The sequence below is a fragment of the Haliotis rufescens genome, unplaced genomic scaffold (assembly GCF_023055435.1).
Source record: "Haliotis rufescens isolate VD_foot unplaced genomic scaffold, xgHalRufe1.0.p SCAF_10, whole genome shotgun sequence".
Taxonomy (NCBI): Eukaryota; Metazoa; Mollusca; class Gastropoda; order Lepetellida; family Haliotidae; genus Haliotis; species Haliotis rufescens.
In genome coordinates, this window is record NW_025963780.1 from 2219300 (window position 1) to 2244057 (window position 24758).

Below are 24758 nucleotides of genomic sequence, written 5' to 3' on the forward strand. Positions count from 1 at the left end.
TTTTAGCCCCTTAATGCCGGTGCCAGGCAGGGTAACAACAAGTACCATCTTTTAACGTCTTTTGGTATGACGCGGCCGGGGATCGAACCCCGGGCCTTCCGCTCTCCGGGCGGACGCTCTACCACTAGACCACAGAGGCGGTCGTATTTCAGTGAAATCACCGACCGTTTGTTATTCTCGCGGGGGAGGGTGCAGCCTTTTATTTTGTATCGAGATTAGATACTTTTTGCAGCTAAAACTACAAAACCAGATATATTTTTTTATTTTAAACGATGAGCCTGATTTTTTTTAAAAGAAATGCATCTTGCAACAACGTATTTTTCAACATTCTGAAACATTCATATGTTTTTCAAGAATTTTCGGAACAATTTGTTTTTTTCGAGAAAACGCCACGCACGTAAGGGAGGTAACTCTGCATACCGGATTGCGGTACCTCATACGACTAAGCAACCTGCGTTCCCCATTAGGTTGAACAACTACATTTAAAAATTTCTTGAATATTATCTTTTGTTAAATTATATAAAAACATACATATGATTTCATAGAGATTTGTTTGTATTACAGGCTATGGTGGACAGGGTGTTATCATTGATCCACAGAATTTATCTCCCGTGGAAAAGGCCCTGTACGACAGGGGCTATCAGGATCACAACTTCAACGAGTTCGCCAGCGATCTCATCCCGCTCCGAAGGAGACTGATTAATATAACAGAGCCTGAGTAAGTCAGTTGAACACTTAATGTGGGGAAGTTGGGTTTAACGCTGCTTTGAACAGTATTCCGGGTATATCAGAGCGTGTCAGCTTGAAGTGGGCAGAAAGCCCAAACTGATGCAGGTCTTTGACGTTTACCACTTCGTTGAAACCCATCTTCCCGAGGCAAGGGAATTAACTGACTATAAAAGTCCAGTTTCCACCCTTGCCGAACTAGGCTGCAATAACGGAGTTATATTTTGACAGGACTAATGCATAATACAATTAAAATCACGTAACGAAAGTGCACTTTTCGGGCGAGTGCAAGATTTGCAGAGCACGTGTACCGTAAACTTGGCGTCGACAGATATTTTCCTAATCTGTTCATGTTTTAAATCAAGGGGCTCAAGTGATTTGATGCACTTCGCGAGGAAAGACCCGTTTCATTACAATATAGATCTTGATTATCGATCAGACTTGACGCAGCAATTTTGTTTAAAGCAAAAGCAAGTGATATGAGAGGTGGAAATCTGATTGGTCAATAAGAGGGACATAGAAGGGACATAACTTGTAATAGCCACCGGTGGCGCTATGGTCGAATCGATAAATTCCATCCTAGTTCGGCAAGGGTGGAAACTAGACTTTTACAGTCAGTTAACGCCCTTGCCTCGGGAAGATGGAGGAACCTGGTTTGGTTCTGACAAGTACCGAGCTCCGAAGTCCGAGATGCGAATACTTGATCATTGGTTTCCGGTACGCAAAAAGGACGCAACTCTAGATCTGCACAGCGAACTGCGGCGCCTTAGAAGACTGGGCTATCTGTGCCATCCCGTTTTCAGATTCGAACCGCTGACCCTCTGACTCCTTGCCCACAGGACCAAAAATGATATTGAAGAAGGACAACGCTTCACCATCTACTGCCTATATTCAATCTAGGTCTAAAACTGTGTCTAATGAAATTGTAACATTGTCTTATTAGGTATGTATGTACTGCGCGATTGATCTACGTTAGTACAGTGGTGGTTTAAAGACTTGAATTATATTTGCTAGGACTGCCAAATTGCCTCAACCATGTTCCCCTCATCTTCCCCAGGCAAGAGAGTTAACTGACTAAAAAAGTCCAGTTTCCATCCTTGCCGAACTAGGCTGGAATTCCTGGGCTCGATCGTAGCGCCACCAGTGGCTATTACGAGTAATGTCCTTTCTATGCCTCTCCTTTTGACCAATCAGATTCAACCTCTCGTATCACTTGCATTTGCTTCAAACAAAACGGTGGCGCCCAGTCAAGACGATCTGATCGATAATCAAGATCTATATTGTGATCAAACGAGTCTTACATCGCGAAGTGCATCAAATCACGTGAGCACCTTGATTAAAAACATGAAAAGATATAGAAAATATCTGTTGACAACGAGTTAGCGGTGCACATGCTTTGCAAATCCTGCAATCGACCGAAATCTGCATGACAGTTTACGAACCGGATTTCGATTTCGGTGCGCGATTTTGATTGGACTATGCATTATCTCGTTAGTCCAGCCAAAATGTAACTCCATAATACCAGCCTAGTTCGGCAAGGGTGGAAACTGGACTTTTATAGTCAGTTAACTCACTTGCCTCGGGTTGATGTGTTCCCCTTAAATTGAGTCCGTTGTTCGCTAAGCTTGAACCCCGCTCTTGGTGTAACATTTCTTGGTTCCGTTCCACAAAGCGATCTTTGCGCTCCGGGAACTGGGGGCACAAATATGTGACAAAGCGTTACGATTGTCGTTGGGCTAAGATTGCTTTGTGCAAGTGGGCACTCTGCCTCCATGTAAATCCACAAAGCGACCCTGGGGCTACCATTGTTGTCAAATCTGCGTTAAAAAAACAGAGTTACGATAGTCAGAGTGAGTGAGTATGGTTTTACACCGCCTTTAGCAATATTCCAGCAATATCACGGCGGGGGACACCAGAAATGGGCTTCACACATTGTACCCATGTCGGGAATCGAACCCGGGTGTTCGGCGTGACGAGCGAACGCTTTAACCACTAGGCTACCCGACCGCCCCGAAACACACCAGAAATAAGCTTCACTCACTGTACGTACCCGCATGGGAGTCGAACCCGGGGCTCCGGCGTGGCGAGCGGCCGCTTTAACCACATCGCTAACCCACCGCACCCACAGTCATTGTGTAAAGATGGCGAATACAGAATAGCGAAACATATTGTATCAAAAGAGCGACCATATCGCTAATGTCCGTATGTATTGGCGGATGATGAAGGAACTGTATAATTGCTGTAAAGTATTGACGATGAGTTTTTATTCAGACTTTCTCGGGTCTTCCCATTAAGGTTGTTCTTCAATCACACTTGCCAAGATTACCAATTTGTCCGTGCCAAATCCGTCTTTAAGTGAAATCCAGTATGTGTTTTGACGATTAAAGGCTTTGAATTATTGTTTTTGCAGGTGCCTGGCGAGACAATACGACTATAGGAAGCTCCCAACTGCTGGTGTTGTCGTCATATTCCATAACGAGGCTTGGAGTCCGCTCCTGCGCACTGTGCATAGTATTCTTGATAACACTGCACCGGAGCTCTTAACAGAGATTGTTTTAGTGGATGACGCATCAGATAAAGGTTTATTATCTCCCTTTGATCTATTTTTAAATGATGATGACAAACGCTCCGATTGGTTCTTCAAATCATATACAACCTTGTGGATCTTGAAAATGATTAGTTATCATATTATTTTAAAAACTGCTATTTCATATGTTTTCTATACTACTTACAAAACAATTTTATGGTCCCGACAAGGCATCATTGGGATGCGGCTAATTGTTTACTCTGCACGTGTCGAACTCCGGATAGATAGACGTACTTCGATAGCCCATATGACTACGTGTTTAAGAGGTCTTACTTTTTCAGTTATTACATCACTTCAGACCTAAATCAAATTACATAATTCTCAACACCGCCACGCGTCAATCTGGTATGAGTGAGTGAGTGAGTGAGTATGGTTTTACGCCGCTTTTAGCAATATTCCAGCAATATCACGCGGGTGTGTGTGTGTGGGGAGAGGGGGGGGGGGGGGGGGACACCTGAAATAGACTTCACACATTGTACCAAAGTCGGGAATCAAACCCGGGTCTTCGGAGCGAACGCTTTAACCACTAGGCTACCCGACCGCCCCTCATCTGGTATGAGTATGGCTTTCACAAATTTCACAAATGATTAAATTACCAGCCCGGTGCGTAGATTAAAGGGGGGGCGACTCTTGATACACTGCTGGCCCTACAGCAAATTTGATTGAAGTTTTTAAAACCCACTTTTGTTATGGCTCAAGGTTTATGTTATTTATCAATCTAGCAGAATCCAATCTAAGCTGGAAAGGTCCGTGGAGTATAGTCCCTTCCTCTGTAATATGAATCATGCAGGAGCAGATCGACATGAGAAGGGAAGCAACTCTTCGACTTGTCATTGACGGGTCATCCCAAGAATTCCACTTCTTTCATTTATTTCTATTTCACTGTTCAGAAAATTAAAAATAATCGAGCCAACAAAAATATTGTTTGATTGGTAAATACGTTATATATATATATATATATATATATATATATATATATATATATATATACGTTATAATTGGTAAATATCCGTACTCCGGGAAATGAAATTGAAAGCATAAACGTTACAATATACAACAAATATCTATACATGTACATGTAGCCGGGCTACTAAGACTTAAGGTAAACGAAGGTAGATGGGCTGATATTGATTTACGTTTACGACTCTGCCCCGTATGTGAACCAAGTATAGAGAATGAATATCATTTTACTTTAGAATGTGAATATTACAACGATATTAGACAACTGTATTTACCAACAACTTTTTGCCATAATCCAAATATGCATACATTTAAAACGCTCCTGTCATATTCATGTAAACAATTACTTAGAACTATGTCAATACCTGTATTACAGCTATGAAAGAAGACGTAATTATGAAAAGCCTGTAAATTTGTAAATTTGTACCTGACCATACCTTTTTTTCATGTACCACACTATATCAAATGTATGTATTGTATATGGGCCAGTGGCCTTAGTACAAATAAAGACTTCTTCTTCTACTTGTACCCGTGAAGATCCGGGGTAGAATAGGTCTTCAGCAACCCATGCTTGCCGTAAAAGGCGACTATGTTTATCGTAAGAGGCTACTAACGGGGTCGGGTGGTCAGGCTCGCTGACTATGTTGATGCATGGCATTGTATCCCAATTGCGTGGATCGATGCTCATGATATCAATCACTGGATTGCCTGGTCCAGACTCGATTATTTACAGATCGCCGTCATATAGCTAGACTATTGCTGAGTGCGGCGTTAAACAACAAATAAACAGAAAACACGTTCATGCGGAATGCGTCAATGTCGTCATGACTGATCCCTTACCAAGTATTGTCTTTTGTCAGGACTGACAATTTGACATTCAGCTGTATTTGCTTTTGAAAAATAGTATTTGTTCCGGGAAACTGGCTCTACCTTTCAGAGAAAAACAACTTGTCTTGAACTAGTCAGACAGATCCCAGATAGTATGACAAATCGTAACACACCTATTTGGTGCTATGTGATTGCAACACTCCGATGCACCAATCATAACACTCCTACCTGATGCTATGCGATGCACCAATCATAACACTCCTACCTGATGCTATGGGGTGCACCAATCATAACACTCCTACCTGATGTTATGGGATGCACCAATCATAACACTCCTACCTGATGCTATGGGATGCACCAATCATAACACTCCTACTTCATGCTATGTGATTGCAATACTCCGATGCACCAATCATAACACTCCTACCATATACTTCCCTGTTCCAGTCCATCTCGGCCACCCTCTGTCAGACTATATCCAGCGACTGGACAAGGTAAAGCTGGTCAGGTACACAGAGCGGGTTGGACTTATGACGGCTCGCAACGCTGGCTGTGACGAGGTGACTGGAGAGGTGTGCGCCTTCCTCGACGCTCACTGTGAAGTACCGGAGAGTAAGTAATACAAGCTATCCTAATTGTGAAATCAGAAAATAACAGCACAAGATCGCCCCAAGGTAGACGCAAATCAGGGCGTAGGGGCCGTGAATCGCCATCGTCTTGCTCGAAAACAATTACAGTCAGCCTTCTAGAAACCCTTAACAGAATCGAACAAGGTAATTTGTCCCGGAAGTGAGATTGGGAGGTAACTCTAATTTCTGGTTGTCGCATACCACAAAATAATCAAGCCACGTCAGCTCCATCTTCCCGAGGCAAGAGAGTTAACTGACTATAAAAGTCCAGTTTCCACCCTTGCCGAACTAGGCTGGTATTATGGAGTTACATTTTGGCTGGACTAACGAGTCTATGCATAGTCCAATCAAAATTGCACACCGAAATCGAAATCCGGTTCGTAAACTGTCGTGCAGATTCCGGTCGATTGCAGGATTTGCAAAGCATGTGCACCGCTAACTCGTTGTCAGCAGATATTTTTCAAATCTTTTCATGTTTTTAATCAAGGTGCTCACGTGATTTGATGCATTTCGCGATGTAAAACCCGTTTGATCACAATATAGATCTTGATTATCGATCAAATGGTCTTGACCGGGCGCCACCATTTTGAGTCAAGCAAACGCAAGTGATACGAGAGGTGAAATCTGATTGGTCCAAAGGAGAGGCTTAGAAGAGACACAACTGGTAACAGCCACTGGTGGCGCTACGATAGAGCCCAGTAATTCCAACCTAGGTCGGCAAGGGTGGAAACTGGACTTTTTTAGTCAGTTAACTCTCTGGCCTCGTGAAGAAGAGCACAAGAGCCCGCAAGGTAGACGCAAATCAGGGCGTAGGGGCCGTGAATCGCCATCGTCTTACTCGAAACCAATTACAGCCAGCCTTCTAGAAACACTTAACAGGTTCGAAAAAGGGAATTTGTCCCGGAAGTGAGATGGGGAGGTAACTCTAATTTCTGGTTATCGCATACCACAAAATAATCAAACCACGTCAGCTCTGGACACTGTACGAGCGCTTCACATTATTGCTGGTACTAACAATCATCAGAAATAAACTTACAATGCAAATATATACTGTCGCATAACAATACACACGAGTAGTATTCCGCGCAATAATTCTTTAATCTGGACTATCATTGGCAACAGTACCATGCGACATACCGAGGTTCGCTACACACAACCGAGCGAGTCTAACGATCTTTAACCTTTTAATATACGATAGATACGCGATAAATCGCAAAGATCAATGAAGAACGAAGCGTGGTTTATTTCACGATAAAACATTGTTCTATGATGACGTCATTTCTGAAGATTCGAACATGCGCTCGCAGCTCGTAAATTGGACGACGTTTTTATAGAGAGAAGTGTCTTGTGAGTTGTTCCTCATATACGTGGCTGGGCAGCGTAGATAAACCAATGGCCGAACGATCGCATCCTAAAGGGGGAGAGATATGACAATCGTAATTGGGAGAAAAGGTACAGATAAGGGACGTAAAACTTACGTATCCGGGAAATACCCAACATAATCACCCTGTTCAATAAATGGACTCGTCCGACATTGCCTTGGTCGGATTGTATTCAGAGAGTCAACATTATTAAAATACGATTAAATAATTTTAAAGCTTGTACATTTTACTAACATCCTTAAAGTGACAGTACATAATGTTGTTGTTTTCCGTACAATAAAATACTATGGGGAGAGTAAACCACCCCTGGTTTATTCTCCCTGCAGTGTTTAATTCTACGATAAAAAAATCTATCTCGTCGTTTATTTCTTAAATAGTCATAGTACCATTCACGATCAAGTGTATGTGTTTTTATGCCAACATTAAAAGGTGAGATGATTAAGATTTGTAGTCAGTTACGCATTGTTTGCTTGAAACGTGTGTCATCTTATCTCGTCACTGGTTTGTCTGGTCCAATCCATACTTGATTATTTACAGACCGCCATCATATAGCTGGAGGGGGCACGGGTGGCCCAGTCGTCTAAGGCGCCGCGATTCGCTGTGCAGAGTTGCGCCCCTAGGGCACGCCAGAAACCTATGGTCATGGGTTCGAATCCAGGTTTCCCCCGATTATGTTTCTAGGTTTGTCAGCACCATACCCTTGCTCGCGGGTTTCACCGAAGTGGTAAAGGTCCGAGACCTGCATCACCTGCATCACTTCGGCTTTCCTCCCACATTAAGCTGACACACCGTGATATACCTGGAATACTGTTAAAAGTGGCGTTAAACCCAACTCACTCACTCGCTCACTCATATAGCAGGAGTATTGCCGTGTGTGGCGTTAAACAAAATAAAATGGGTGTAATGAGACGTGAATAAACGAACATATTCACGAATTTTATTAAATTAACTGGTTGGTGTTGCAGTGTGGTTGGAGCCTCTGCTTGACCGGATCCGCCAGAACGACAAACTGTTGGCCATCCCCACCACCGACTCCATCAACGCGGACACGTTCGAGTACTGGAAGAGCGACCCGACGACGATGTTCAAGGGCGGAGTGGACTTGGACCTGTATTTCGCCTGGATACCACTCACAAAGGCAGAGGCGGAGAGGGGCAGCGTCTTCGACCCAGTCAAGTAAGTGAACGGCACCCCAAAACATCTTTTGTAGGCCCCTTTTGGAGTAAGATTGACTTTGATTGAATGGGGTGGATTCCATTTTCATCACGGCGTGAGTTTCCTGTGCGATGAAGCCACAACGTAAAGTTTATCGTAGACATTTTCCACCTGAAGCCTCCACGACCGGCAGAAACACCGACAGCTAAGGGAAGCAACTCTTCACAAATCTAGGCCTTGGATCCAAGCTGTATCTAAATTATTTCACTACTAATGCTACTACTACTACTGCTGCTACTACTTCTGCTTCTGCTATTATTTCTACTTCTACCACTGCTACTACTACTGCCACTACTACTACTGACCCATGAAGATCCGGGGTAGAATAGGTCTTCAGCAACCCATGCCTGTCGAAAGAAGCGACTATGCTTGCCGTAAGAGGCGACTAACGGGATCGGGTGGTCAGGCTCGCTGACTTGGTTGATGCATGTCATCGTATCCCTATTGCGTGGATCGCTGCTCATGATATTACTCACTGGATTGTCTGGTCCAGACTCGATTATTTACAGACCGCCGTCATATAGCTGGAATATTGCTGAGTGCGGCGTTAAACAAGAAATAAAAATATAACAACAAAAAACTACTAGTAGTTGTCTGGTAGTGGTACTACTACTACTACTACTACTACTACTACTACTTCTACTACTACTACTACTACTACTACTACTACTGCTGCTGCTGGAATTTGATAGTAGTAGTAGTAGCAGTAGTAGAAATATGAACTTTTGATTCTGAAGGGAAGATCTGAAAGTGAATCTAGTTATCTCCCTTTGCACACAAAACTACACAATATCTATCGTAGCGATCAGTTAAGAATACGTCATTTTTTTATGAAGAATAAATTGCAACAGATTAATGCTACAAAATAAGTATTCAAAAGTAATAAAACAGAAGCCATTTGGAGAGCACAATATTATACATCGTCACTCCTTCTAGCAAGCTGTATGAATTATCTCCCTTACACTGCCGTGTTCACACTGTTGAGAAACATACTAAAACACAAATGTAATAAATTAAATTTAATGTTAGGAAATAAATAGGACGCTCGTAAATTATTAATGTCACGAGTTCAATAAATGTTCGTACCTTGAGGTGATATTGAAAAATATAATTACCATATCTGATAAGATCGAATAAATGATTTTCATAGTGATCAGTCATGGGTTATGACAAGTGAACGAGTATATAATTACAAATGAATTTGATCTCACTGCTCTTACGGAGAACGACATATGGCTGGGGTGCCGCCTGTAGGATGGCCCCGGGGTAAGGTATTTTGAACCATGAATCAATTTTGAATTTGTTTGGAAATAATAATACCATATATAAAAATAATCATACAGGAATACTTGTCTATGAACAGACCATAGGATCGACACAGCCTTGAGCAATCAGGGAACAAGGCTGTCCCTTCATCAACCCTTAGATCGGGATTTACGATTACGTCGAAGTATTGCACTGCATGTTGGGTATTCGAGGTTCCTGATCAGAACATTTAGGGAAAACGTGAAATTATTTTGTTCTCTCAGTTCTCAGTGACGAGGGGAGGGTTTTTTTGAAATTGGAGAAAAATATTTTTCAGATCAATGTTTTGTTTCCTAGATCAAAGTTTTACTTCTTAGATCAACATTTTGTTTCGTTATCAAAGTTTTGTTTCCTAATCAATGTTTGTTTGGACCAAAATTGTGTTTCTTAGATGAAGGTATTATTATTTTTATCAGTGTTTTATCTCGTCTGTTCTACAACACCTGCACTGAGAGCAAAACCTTGAACATTATTTGTGAACTTTGTTTATATCCTCTGACACGAGTATGTGTGTGTGCGTGCGTGCGTGCGTGCGTGCTTGCGTGCGTGCGTGCGTGCGTGTACTACATAAGTGTTTATCTTCCTGACCGGACTTAATGTATTTGTTTTATCAATATATTGCCGGACAAAAGAAAGTATACACCCTGAAAGATGGTGACTAAAAAATGGAAAAAACGAACACTGGTTATCCAAAGGTGATGTATTTGAATTGGGTATCATCGTTGTGTTTTAGGCGTAAAGTTTGCGGTGTTTCCAGGACAGTTGTCGGCCTAGTAACGTTTTGATACCGTTTGTAAGATTTGGTCAAATACAATTTTCAATTGTATGCTTTCATTTACCCGGCAGTTTATGAATAGTTACTGTAGTAGTAATAGTGAGGTGAGGTGAAACTGGGTTTAACGTCGCGTCCAAGATTATTGCACTTATATATAGAGACGTGCATGCACGTGTATGTGTGGCTGCTTGTACTAGTCCGGACTGATGCCGATTTATAGTGCTAGCTCTCCGAGATACCATGCCGCAGTTTAACATGAATACCCCACTAAGACACAGTATACTGACTCCGAGCCGACCACTCCTTGTTTTAGCCCCTTAATGCCGAGCGTCAGACAGGGTAACAACAAGTACGTCCATCTTTTAACGTCTTTTGGTATGACGCGGCCGGGGATCGAACCCCGGACCTTCCGCTCTCATAACTTGATAACCTTATTTTCAACCATATTGGCGGTCCTCTCGAAATCGGGGCCATCTTGGGAAACATGATTGAGCTAATATCCAAAAATACCATATAAATCAATATCTTTCGCCATACCAAGTTTCATGATTTTTTTACAAAATGCATATTAATAAATCCAGTTTTTGTCAGAGACGACAGGACTATTATTGTGTATCTACTTTCAGATCCCCGACGCATTTAGGATGTTGTTTTGCTATGTCCAAGGCAAATTTTAATCGTCTCGGAAAATATGACCCAGGGCTCAGAATATGGGGTTGTGAAAATCAAGAGTTGTCATTTAAAGTAAGTACAGTAATATACGTTTACAGCGAACACGCTTATAACGAACTGACAGATATAACGAACTTATTTTTTGGTCCCGGCCATTTGCTGTATACTTGTTTTATATATGCATATAACGAACTACGGTTATAACGAACTATAATTAGCGGTCCCTTTGAGTTCGTTATAACCGTAGTTTACTGTATATTGTTACGTGTCGATTCCAAAATTACAACAATATGTTAATCCAGAAATCTGTACGTAAAAGAATTTAGTTTGAAACCAACAAACAAACATCAAATGGTATACAATCAACAACTGAATTACAAAATTAACTAGTTATAGGAATCAATACAATTTACTGCAAAGCAATTACAATGGCAGTACACAATAGAGTGGTTGTGCAATACTCAATGGCAGTATAAAATGTGAGAGCAGTGGAAATGAGAATGACAAGAATATTAATCACCCCGCCTCTATAGTGGTCAGGCTTCCGAGATGTCTAGGCTGAACACCAGGGTGAAAAGTGATCTTCATATAAAAGCTGGTCTTGATGTAATGTCAGATAAAATGTGAGATGAGACAGGCACGGGCCAGCAGTTTCCACACAGTGCTACACCAGTTCAGTGTCACTAGAACAGCACAGAATATTCAACATGTTTCTCTTACGCTTGACATCCATCCATGCTATTCCGGAAGTGTACAGACAATTCTAGCATATAAACATAATAGCTTTCTCACCACTGCTTACATTAAATAGTACTACATACCTGACAACTAATCATTGTCCAAATGCAATGCAATGAACTTTAGCTGAATCACATCAGAAGCAATGTAATACGTTACAATCATTATTTAACAATTAATTACACTGCCATATAACAATATGTTTCTGCATCCACTGTGAACCTAGCGATTAAAACGTTAACTCGTCAAGCCTAAGGTCTAGGTTCGATTCCCTACATGGGTATAATGTGTGAAACACTCACTCACTCACTCAACCGCCGTGATATTGCTTTAATATTGCTAAAAGCGACGTGAAACACTCACTCACTCACTCAGCCGCCGTGATATTGCTGTAATATTGCTAAAAGCGACGTGAAACACTCACTCACTCACTCAGCCGCCGTGATATTGCTGTAATATTGCTAAAAGCGACGTGAAACACTCACCCGCCGTGACATTGCTTTATATTTCTAGAAGCGACGTAAAACACTCATTTACTCACTCACTCACTCACTCACTCAACCGCCGTGATATTGCTGTAATATTGGTAAAAGCGGCGTAAAACCCCACTCACTCCCCCGCGGTGATATTGCTGTAATATTCCTTAAAGCGGCGTAAAACCCCACTCACTCAACCACCCAACCACCCTCACTCACTCACTCAATGTTATATTCCAGACGTGGATGTGTGGGGGCGAGATGGAGATTATCCCCTGTTCTCACGTGGGTCACATGTTCCGCAACATGCCCCCCTGGTCCTGGGGGAAAGGGGGGGACGCTGACCGTCTCCACAAGAACTGTCTCCGTGTCTCCGAGGTGTGGATGGACGAATACAAGACCCTGCATCACGAACGCATCTACAACAGACAGGTACTGCACCATGTGTGCATCTACAACAGACAGGTACTGCACCACGTGTGCATCTACAACAGACAGGTACTGCACCACGTGTGCATCTACAACAGACAGGTACTGCACCACGTGTGCATCTACAACAGACAGGTACTGCACCATGTGTGCATCTACAACAGACAGGTACTGCACCACGCGTGCATCTACAACAGACAGGTACATAGGTGCTGCACCACGTGTGCATCTACAACAGACAGGTACATAGGTATTGCACCACGTGTGCATCTACAACAGACAGGTACTGCACCACGTGTGCATCTACAACAGACAGGTACATAGGCACTGCACCACGTGTGCATCTACAACAGACAGGTACATAGGTACTGCACCACGTGTGCATCTGCAACAGACAGGTACATAGTTACTGCACCACGTGTGCATCTACAACAGACAGGTACATAGGTACTGCACCACGTGTGCATCTACAACAGACAGGTACATAGGTACTGCACCACGTGTGTATCTACAACAGACAGGTACATAGGTAGTGCACCACGTGTGCATCTACAACAGACAGGTACTGCACCACGTGTGCATCTACAACAGACAGGTACATAGGTACTGCACCACGAGTACATCTACAACAGACAGGTACATAGGTACTGCACCACGTGTGCGTCTACAACAGACATGTACATAGGAACTGCACCACGTGTGCATCTACAACAGACAGGTACATAGGTACTGCACCACGTGTGCATCTGCAACAGACAGGTACTGCACCACGTGTGCATCTACAACAGACAGGTACATAGGTACTGCACCACGTGTGCATCTACAACAGACAGGTACATAGGTACTGCACCACGTGTGCATCTACAACAGACAGGTACATAGGTACTGCACCACGTGTGCATCTACAACAGACAGGTACATAGGTACTGCACCACGTGTGCATCTACAACAGACAGGTACATAGGTACTGCACCACGAGTACATCTACAACAGACAGGTACATAGGTACTGCACCACGAGTGTATCTTCAACAGACAGGTACTGCACCACGTGTGTATCTACAATAGATTGCGTTAGTTGTTTTACGCCGCACTCAGCAAAATTCCAGCTTTTTGACAGATGTTTAAATAATCGATTCTGGCAGTCAAACCTGGGATTGATATTGTGAGCTACGGACCACGCCGTCGACCTAAGATCACATGGAAGTCAGCGAGCTTTACCACCCGATCCACTTAGTCGCCTCTTACGACAAGCGTAGATTCCAGAGGACCTATTCTAGCCCTTAGGGCTCAGTCACACATTCAGGATTTTTACTGCCGTCCTTGATAGGACCATCCCCGATTAAAATTTGTCAAAAGTCTGATCAAGATCCTGAGATAAAATGAGCTTGGTATCAAATATGTATTCTATTTCAGATAGACTTTGGCGATGTGTCCGAACGGAAAGCCCTGAGGAAGAACCTGAAGTGTCGATCCTTCGACTGGTACGTGAAGAACGTCTACCCAGAGTTGTACATCTTCACCGGGGGATCCGCTATCGGCAGGGTGAGATTCTCCCTGAGTGAGTGAGTGAGTGAGTGAGTGAGTGAGTGAGTTCCCTCATCGATCAATGTTAATGATGAAAATACGACAAACCACTACGAATGAATGTATTGGTGCCTATTGTAAAGTATTGTTTAACCATATAAGGCTGTCACGATCAATAACTTCTAAACTTTATCCAAAAGCAAGTGTGTATGAATCATAGTCAATGAGTGATGATGTGTGTTTGCGAGTAGATGATCGTTTCCTGCTCACCGTTGGCACCGTCCTAGACACATGCAAAGGCAAGTCAAGTATTCACCTAAACAAGCCGAGGAACATATGCTTCAAGTCTAAAGCATAATTATCTTCATGATGACATGCTGAATGTGATCACAGATATTTTCAAGCAGGTGACATTTGTTGCAGAACAGGGGTTGGTGTCACTCACTCAGTGTTAAGCTTCCTTTACACGGAAAGGAAACTGTCTAACATAGCCATAGTGTTTTGTACCTCATAAAGTCTACTGGAAAACATTTGGCTGTGTATAAATGTTATATGCACTAAACCTGTAGGTATAAAAGGGAGACAACTCAGTTTCTCCTGACACCTAACCCGTTTCTATGTCCAGTGTGTTTCGGCTTAATGACTACATTTCAGTATTTGCAGCTGACTTTATTCCAATTCTACAAGCTTTAAGGTGGGTAAATGAATATAACCACGAGGCAGTACACTTTACTGATTCAGTGGTAGCTGTTAGAGCAACAGAAGCTGGTTTCGGTGCGTCAAGACGCGACATTCGTTGATTCCGGAAGTAGAATTCTCCATTACAGAAATGAGTTCCGCTATTGATGGGAAAGGTTACGCAATGGAGAAATGATTCCGGAAGTAGAATTCTCCATTACAGAAATGAGTTCCGCCTTTGATGGGAAAGGTTACGCAATGGAGAAATGATTCCGGAAGTAGAATTCTCCATTACAGAAATGAGTTCCGCCATTGATTGGAAAGGTTACGCAATGGAGATATGATTCCGGAAGTAGAATTCTCCATTACAGAAATGAGTTCCGCCATTGATGGGAAAGGTTACGCAATGGAGAAATGATTCCGGAAGTAGAATTCTCCATTACAGAAATGAGTTCCGCCATTGATGGGAAAGGTTACGCAATGGAGAAATGATTCCGGAAGTAGAATTCTCCATTACAGAAATGAGTTCCGCCATTGATAGGAAAGGTTACGCAATGGAGAAATGACTCCAATCTGTTGATTCCGGAAGCAGAAGTTCTAATTCTCATTCAAACCATTCTTATTCCGGAAGCAACAGGTTCGCGTCATTTCTCCAACTAAAAGCATGACATTGTTATGTTTGACAATTTCTATATAATGTTGCATAATGGCCTATAGCTGTGTTTTACTCGTGAAAATGCTAAGAATTGCCAGTGAATTGCCAGCTCAGAATCAACTGCAACAACAATAGCCTGGGGTCATTTTTATGGTTTATCAAAAACAAAACTGTATTAATTTATCGATTAAAAAGATTTGAATTATTGTCTCCAGGATTTGTGTCCATGGATCTATTTCCGGAAAAACTCATGGTTAAGCTATGGATGCTACTTAATAGCACAGAGATATCGGAAGAACAACTACGTATACCCGATGTGTTCCGATTGATGATGCTGAATGCTCATTTGCTGTCGGGTTGACTTTTCAGATTTCAAATGTGGCAGTTCCGGAGCGGTGTGTTCAGACCCCGATACACCACATGGACTTCGGCAGGCACGTCGCAACGGATGTCTGCACCCACTACAGCCTCATACAGGTACATGTACGGGGGCTTGGGGTGGGGAGTTTGCTGAGAGTGAGGGAGTTGTGGGTAAACGGTATTTCGTGTCTCTTACACATCATTGTGTATCGGCTCAGTGTGAGATGAAAGCACATCACTCATGGTTGAATTTCTGGAGGCAGCATTAAAGAATCGATAGTGTTGCAGTCATGTCATTGAACAGATGTGAGTTTGGTTTAACGCCACTTTTTTGTGGAACACACGAAAGCGTTCGCTCGTCACGCCGAAGACCCGGGTTCGATTCCCGACATGGGTGCAATGTGTGAAGCCCATTTCTGGTGTCCCCCGATGTGATGTTGCTGGAATAACGCTAAAAGCGGCGTAAAACTTTACTCACTCACTGGAACAGATGAGCACAGCTATGGTGCTGACAAACCTAGAAACATAATCGGGAGAACCGGGATTCGAACCCACGATCATAGGTTTCTGTTACGCCTAAGGGACGCAACTCTGCGCAGCGAATCTCTGAGGCTTAGACGAATGGGACTGCCGTGCCCGCCTAGGGGACGGTGAGGACGATGGTGAGGGCGCTTCTTGCCCACTGCAACTGCATTATTGAAGAAAGCCTCTCTCGTTTAAGTTAATCAACTCGTGTTTAAAAATTGCATGTGAAGTCGCCGTTTAAAGTTAAAAACTCCTAACTCATTTACGACATTTTAAGTCACGCTTTGTCAGCCGCGGCACACATCGTTGTACTTTAAAGTCCCGAGACAGCTTAATACGTGCACAAAGCATCAAACAAACTGGAAATGGATATTATGAGACCCACAAAAACAATTTTTCTACAAAACACCATATGATTGTATTGTTATATTTAACTTCACTTTAATACGTTCGCACCCTGTGATCATGGCTGAGAAGAAAATGCATACGTCATGGTAAATCATTATGTTGAGAACACATAAACTATGCACTTTACTTATAATGACTTTGAAACCGGTCCTGCCAGCACAGGTGACTTCTTTGAACAGATTTGTGAGGTGAGGTGAGGTGAAATGGGGTTTAACGTGGCTGCTTGTACTAGTCCGGACTGATGCCGATTTATAGAGCAAGCACACTGAGATACCATGCCACATTTAACACGAATACCCCACTCAGACACAGTATACTGACTCTGAGCCGACCAGTCCTTGTTTAAGCCCCTTAATGCCGAGCGCCAGACAGGGTAACAACAAGTACCATCGTTTAAACTCCTTTGGTATGACGCGGTTTGGGATCGAACCCCGGACCTTCCGCTCTCCGGGCGGACGCTCTACCACTAGACCACGGAGGCGGTCGAACAGATTTTGTGAGGATCGATGACTTGGTTGTATGCGTGTCATCGTGACCCGACGGCGTGGAGTTTAGGTCATAATATAAACTACTGACTTATCTGTCCCAGCGACCGCCTCCGTGGTCTAGTGGTAGAGCGTCCGCCCGGAGAGCTGGTAGAGCGAAAACCAGCGCTTTTCCCCAAGGGACAGAACATGTCCCCATGAGACCTTGATTGTAGAGGGAACTGAATGGAATATACTTCAACGATAGCAGTGTTAGTTGTTTGTGTCACTGTAACCCGCAGTGTGTATGATTGCTCATGCTATCACCCACGCGTTTGTCAGACCCATACACATTGCCAAACAGGCAGCCTTGGTGTAGCTTTAAAAAATGTCGTTTACCGAAAAAATCAACCTATACTCATTCACCGGAAATTCCGGTTTATGACCCACATAATTCTTGTTTGGGTCATTGTGAAGGCTATGTGAATACATGATCGACTTAATATTTATTTTTTTACATCGATATCATGTTCACCAAAGCCATATATTGCTTCGCTTTTGTCGTCCTAGACTGTGAGTGAGTTGGGTTTAACGCCATTTTGAAAGTTTCCCAGTTATATCGCGGCGTGTCAGCTTATTGTGGGAGGAAAGCTGGATGTGATGCAGGTCTCAGACGTTTACCACTTCGGTGAAACCCACGAGCAATAGTTGATAGACCTTGAAACAAAAATGGGTCGAGCGGGAATCGAACCTACAATCATAAGTTTTAAAAACAAGGGACGCAACTCTGCGCTTTAGACGACTGGGCCACCCGTTATCGCGAGTGCTGGACCAGAAACAACTAAACATCACCTGGTCTCCCCTCCTCTTCGATCAACAAGTATGTTATAGTAATATCAGTATAACAGAATCGAGACATAGTGCCCTGGAAAATCGAGGATGGTCTGTCGTTAGCCTCAGAATAATGACAGTGGCTAACATTATTCTCCTCAAGTCTTCCTCAGTTGAGGTCAAAGACAGTGGACTTGTAACAGTACTGTGCACGCGGTCGATCAGTTGACACCAGTTGCTTTGTTTTAATTTGTTTGTTGTTTGTTGTTTAACGCCGCAGCCTTGTGGTTAAAGCGTTCGCTCGTCACGCCGAAGACCCGGGTTCGATTCCCGACATGGGTACAATGTGTGAAGCCCATTTCTGGTGTCCCCCGCCGTGATATTGCTGGAATATTGCTAAAAGCGGCGTAAAACCTCACTCACTCACTCACTCACTAAATCGGATATGATAACATGCATCGACCCAGATCAGCGACCCAGATACCCAATTCCGTTAGTCGCCTCTTACGACAAGAATTGTCACGTTTCACCACATACATGGGTTGCTGAAGACCCATTCCAGTCTGGATAAGTTAAGAAGGGTAGGATTGAAGCGTTTACCATTAATATATTATATTTTTATTCTTTTTCAGCATTTCACGCTAACCAAAGAATCAACAATACGACGGGATGACGGTTGCCTTGACTTCGACAGTATGCAAAGCCTCGTTGTGACATCCTGCGCAGACGCACAAGGATGGAAATACACGGCGGTAGGTCAAGGTCGTTGTCTCCGGAATGCGCAAATCTTCGCTGAATGTATTTCGATCTTGCGTGCTTAAACCCAGAGCCCACACCAGCGATTTAGTATTACATGACCATTCCCAGACCCATGAAGCAGATTTAAGTTGGTTAAGCGCAGGACGGGGGTGTAATATGGACGAGATACTTAAAGCTCACTGGATAAGTTCAGAAAAAACAAACATTTTTGAAATTGTGTGTGAGTGATCATGAGTTGGGTTTAACGTTATTTTAGTTCTATCACGACGTGTCAGCTTGATGTTGGAGGAAAGCCCGAATTGATGCAGGTCTCAAACCTTTGCCAATTTAATAACGATACCACCACAGGGGCATGCGCAAAGCGCACTTTGGTGATACCATGATGATATAATATATATGAATGGATCAATGAAAATCAATGATGACACCAGGTGTTCGCGGAAAGAGTAACTATTTTAATAACTTATTTAGTGCTCTAAAAAGGAGCGCCCGGTTCACCCCGATTATGTTTTAAGGTTTGTCAGCACCATACCCGTGCTCGTGGGTTTCACCGAAGTGGTAAAAGTCTGAGACCTGCATCGCTTCGGGCTTTCCTCCCACATTAAGCTGACACGCCGCGATATAACTGGAATATTGTAAAAGCGGCGTTAAACCCAACTCACTCACTCACACACTTAAAAGGACCAGGCCGCCTTTGCGGTCTACTAGATAAAACATCTGGTCGGTGAGCGGAGGGTCTGGGGTTCGATCCGCGGCCGCGTCACACCAAATACGTTAAAAGACGGTTGGTTGTTTTGTTTTTTGTTTCCCTGCATGGCGCTCGGCATTAAGGGAGTAAAACAAGGATTGGTCGGCTAGGAGTCAAAATAGATAAACACAGAAAAAAATTGGTCAAGCAAATTTGGAAATGTCCTCCACACGTCTACTATAAGCTGCTTGAAATCTTTTGAATGTTGTTTAACGCCGCAGCAATATGTCTCCGCTTGAATCACAGCGGCCGGTAAATAATCGAATCTGGACCAGGAATATCGTTGTTGAAAAAAATATCTACGAGTCCCACTATATCGTAAGCATACGTTAATGAACCACAATCAAATAACGATGACACCAGGCGTTCACGAAGAGGTGAGACAACCAAAATCATATTCATATTCAAAAGATGTTTCATGTCGTTCTAAAAATGTCATAAACGTACAATTCATGTTCGTTCCTTATCTAAGAAGTCAACAGTTGATAAGAAGCGGAGAACTTTCCCGTCATGCCATGGATATGAATGTATGCAAGCCGTTCTTGTCATTTTAATAATTCCCCAAAATGCGAGGTATATAACCCTATTTTAGTCGTTTCAAAGATGTTCGAGAAATCAACCCACGGTGAACATATTTTAGGCATAACAAAAACAAAATATAACCTGCGACTATCCTTGTAAGATGCCATTAACGGGATCGGGTGGTCAGGTTCGCTGACTTGGTTGATGCATGTCGTCGTATCCCAATTGCGTAGATCGATGTTCAAGATGTCAATCACTGCATTGTCTGGTCAAGAATCGATTATTTCATATCGCCGTCGTATAGCTGGAATATTGCTGAGTGCGGCGTTAAACAACAAACAAACAATATATAACCTGAAAGACACGGTCACGTCATGCTAAGAGTGTTAGGTTATTTCCACTTGACCCATTACAACTCGACCCGTGAAGATTCCGGGGTAAAATAGGTCTTCAGCAACCCATGCTTGCCGTAAAAGACGACTATGCTTGTCGTAAGAGGTGACTAACCGGATCAGGTGGTCAGGCACGCTGACTTGGTTGATGCATGTCATCGATCCCAATTGCGTGGATCGATACTCATGATGTCAATCACTGGATTGGCTGGTCCAGACTCGATTATTTAAAGACCGCCATCATATAGCTGGAATATTGCTGGGTGCGGCGTAAAACAACAAACCAACCAACCATTACAACTCGAGTTTGGGCGATTGCAAGTTGATTAAAAGTACTGTCAATTTTACAGGAAGTAGTGATAAATCTCCAGATAATTGACGTGTTGTTGACATATTTATATGTAGGGCATTACGGAAATATCAAGACACATAGCCCTTGGGTACATTTTTACTCGCTGGAGTTTTGTGGTGATCCTCGGAGGCCAGTTTGACATGATAGGTCAACAGCGGCCACTATATCACTTTATCAATTACGTTTAATAATAACACGAGACTGCGGGAGGTGTGTGGGGCTTGTGTGGCCCGGGGTTCATGGGTGAAGCTTGTTCAACTTTAACTTGTACTTTACGATCAGGAATCGGTTGAAAAAGGTAAAATATTACAAAGTTGTATTGGGGTGAATCTGAGAAAGAGTAATTGAATTGTGAAATGGGTCACCTGATCCGCCAAATAAGTTAGGTCTCATTTCCAATTAACTTTGTGATGATTTTGGGTTTTTTGTTTCGTTGTTGTTCAACACCGCACTCTGCAATATTCTGGCCAAATGACGCGTCCTGTAAAAAGTCCAGTTCAGTGATTTATTTTGTGAACAACGATCCTCGCCGTAGGGGTACGATCACACGGTATGAACAACATCATTGAGTCTGACGACCCAATCTATTTGGTCGCCAATGATGATCAGCATTGATTGTTGGGGACATATTCTAACCCGGAATCCCCATGGGAGAAAACACTTTGTAATATCATATCATTGATTTAGATGTTGATATACTTTGAACTGGTTTTTCTTCAACATTTCTTTCGACCCGTGAAGATCCGGGGTAGAATAGGTCTTCAGCAACCCGTGCTTGCCGTAAAAGGCGACTCATCTTCCCGAGGCAAGAGAGTTAACTGACTTTAAAAGTCCAGTTTCCACCCTTGCCGAACTAGGCTGGAATTCCTGGGCTCGATCGTAGCGCCACCAGTGGCTATTACGAGTTATGCCCCTTCTATGCCTCTCCTATGGACCAATCAGATTCCACCTCTCGTATCATTTAACATTGCTTCTAACAAAATGGCGGCGCCTAGTCAAGACGATCTGATCGACAGTCAAGATCTGTATTGTGAGAAAACGAGTCTTACATCGCGAAGTGCATCAAATCATGTGAACACCTGGATTAAAAACATGAACAGAATTGAAAAATATCTGTTGACAACGAGTTGGTGGTGCACATGCTTTGCAAATCCTGCAATCGACCGAAATCTGCATGAAAGTTTACGAACCGGATTTCGATTTCATTGCCCCTTTTGACTGGACTATGGATAGACTCGTTAGTCCAGCCAAATTGTAACTCCATAACTTTTATAGTCAGTTAACTCACTTGCCTCGGGAAGATGGATGCTCGCTGACTTGGTTGATCCATGTCATCGATCCCAATTGCAGACCACCGTCATGTAGCTGGAATATTGCTGAGTGCGTCGTTAAACAACAAACCAACCAACTAACTTTAACATTTTCAGTCCTAAGGGCTGTTTAACTGTCATGGCCACAATTTTAATGATACATACGTTATCTCGCGTCGCCTAATCATTTAAGAATAAATCTCATGTCGTAAGAGGCGACTAACGGAATCTGGTGGTCAGGCTCGCTGACTTGGTCGATGCATGTCATCAATCCCAATTGCGTGGATCGATGCTCATGATTCTAATCACAGGATTGCCTGGTCCACACTCGTTTTTTTACAGACTGCGGCTTTAAACGACAAACAAACAAATCACACATTGAACTTTAAGACCAAATAGACCTGTTTATGATACTGATGGACGGCCTCCGTGGTCTAGTGGTAGAGCGTCCGCCCGAAAAGTGGAAGGTCCGGGGTTCGCGTCATACCAAAATACGTTATAAGATGGTACTTGTCGTTACCCTGTCTGGCGCTCGGCATTAAGGGGCTTAAACAAGGACTGGTCGGCTCGGAGTCAGCATACTGTGTCTGAGTGGGGTATTCATGTTAAACTGCGGCAAGGTATCTCAGTGTGCTTGCACTTTAAATCGACATCAGTCTGGACTAGTACAAGCAGCCACATATACACGTGCATGCACGTCGCTATATAAATGCAATAATCTTGGGCGCGACGTTAAACCCCATTTCACCTCACCTTTACCTTCACCTTCATCTTCACCTCACCTTCACCTCACCTTCACCTTTATCTCACCTTCACCTCACCTTCACCTTTATCTCACCTTCACCTCACCTTCACTTCACCTTCACCTTCATCTTACCTTCACCTTCATCTTCACCTCACCTTCACCTCACCTTCACCTTTTTCTTCATCTTCACCTCATCTTCACCTGCACCTTCACCTCACCTTCATCTTCACCTTCATCTCACCTTTGATGCGTTTTTTAATCATTAAAATCCGAGAAACAATTTGACAAAATATCCCAAAATGACTGTTTACCCCAAAAAACGACCTCATATTTAGAACTTACTTATGTATTAATGTAGATAGAGGGCCTGTCCGGAGAGCCGAACGTCGGTTGTTCGAACCCCGGCCGCGTCATACCAAAAGACTAAAAGATAGTACTTGTTGTTACCCTGCCTGGCGATTGGCACACGAGTATGCACGTCGCAATATAAGTGCAATAATCTTAAACGCAACGTTAAACCCGATTTTTCTCACCTTTCGACGTCATATCCCCTATAATATAACGATTGATTAAAAACCACTGTAATCCTCCGTACATCGTGCATCGGTTAAAATATCTGTTACATCAGCTCACACATAAACGCGCATTGCTTATTCCTACTTTCAGGAAGACACACTGGTTCATGGGAAATCTGGTCGCTGTCTGGAGCTTGCAGCTGATGACATGACACTGCTTGTATCAATTTGTTCTGGAAGCTCCCGGCAGCGTTGGTCTTGGGAGAGGCGAGCAGCGGAGCTTGGACCCCTTGAGGACGAGATGCCTGAACGTGACGAACAGTAGTGCCTGAACGTGACGAACAGTAGTGCCTGAACGTGACGAACAGTAGTGCCTGAACGTGACGAACAGTAGTGCATGGAACGTGTGTCTGATGTGAGCGAGTGACGTGTCTTCGTGAGTTAGGAGAGATATGACGCCGCTTTGAACAGTATAACCGTTGTATCACGGCGTGTCTGCTTGATGTGAGAGTAAGTCCATAGTGGCCCCATGTGAAAGTTTGCAGACAATACGAGGCTGCCAGGATCATTCTGCACTTGTTGAAAGTTTTTACAGAAGAAAATCAAGAAAGGATTTTCCGTGAATAACGGCGGGCCTTAGGTATGATGCAATGGGTATGAACGGGCAATGTAGCTAATTTATTCGTCACTTTCGGATGCAATAGGCCCTCGCTATAACGCGGACGGGTGTTATATGATTGAGTAAGTGAGAGAATTGGGTCGCTTTTTAACAGTATTCCAGTTTCATGAATCCCGGTTCGCCCCGATTATGATTCTAGTTTTGTTAGTGAGTGAGTTGGGTTTAACGCCGCTTTTAACAGTATTCCAGTAATATCACGGCGTGTCAGCTTAATGTGGGAGGAAAGCCGAAGTGATGCAGGTCTCAGACGTTTACCACTTCGGTGAAACCAACGAGCACGGGAATGGTGCTGACAAACCCAGACATAATCGGGCCGAACCGGGATTCGAACCCACATTCATAGTTTTCTGGCGTACCCAAGGGGCGCAACTCTGCACAGCAAATTGCAGCCCTATAGACAAAACCAACGCGTGACACCTTCTATCGCTGCCACCGGTGCGCAAACGGCCATTTCAAGAATCTGGAAACTAATCCTAATCCCACATAAAGTGTCACTAATAGTTTTGTGTATGCCTTTGGGAATACCATTATAATGTATTTAGAAAAGGTTGACGACTGATCTATTAT

At 43.3% G+C, this 24758-nt stretch overlaps 1 protein-coding gene across 1 annotated transcript in view; it reads left to right on the forward strand.

Annotated features, from left to right (window-relative positions):
• Positions 1 to 24392, forward strand: part of LOC124145463 (polypeptide N-acetylgalactosaminyltransferase 5-like) — a 31563-nt gene extending 7171 nt beyond the window's left edge. The window contains exons 2-11 of the mRNA XM_046515229.2: positions 565 to 718; positions 3137 to 3306; positions 5549 to 5713; positions 8078 to 8288; positions 11034 to 11151; positions 12534 to 12725; positions 14138 to 14266; positions 15951 to 16058; positions 18802 to 18921; positions 23664 to 24392. Coding sequence (XP_046371185.2) covers positions 565 to 718; positions 3137 to 3306; positions 5549 to 5713; positions 8078 to 8288; positions 11034 to 11151; positions 12534 to 12725; positions 14138 to 14266; positions 15951 to 16058; positions 18802 to 18921; positions 23664 to 23837 — 1541 coding nt within the window. The 3' untranslated portion in view covers positions 23838 to 24392. The remainder of the gene's footprint in view (positions 1 to 564; positions 719 to 3136; positions 3307 to 5548; positions 5714 to 8077; positions 8289 to 11033; positions 11152 to 12533; positions 12726 to 14137; positions 14267 to 15950; positions 16059 to 18801; positions 18922 to 23663) is intronic.
• The last annotated feature ends 366 nt before the right edge of the window (positions 24393 to 24758 follow it).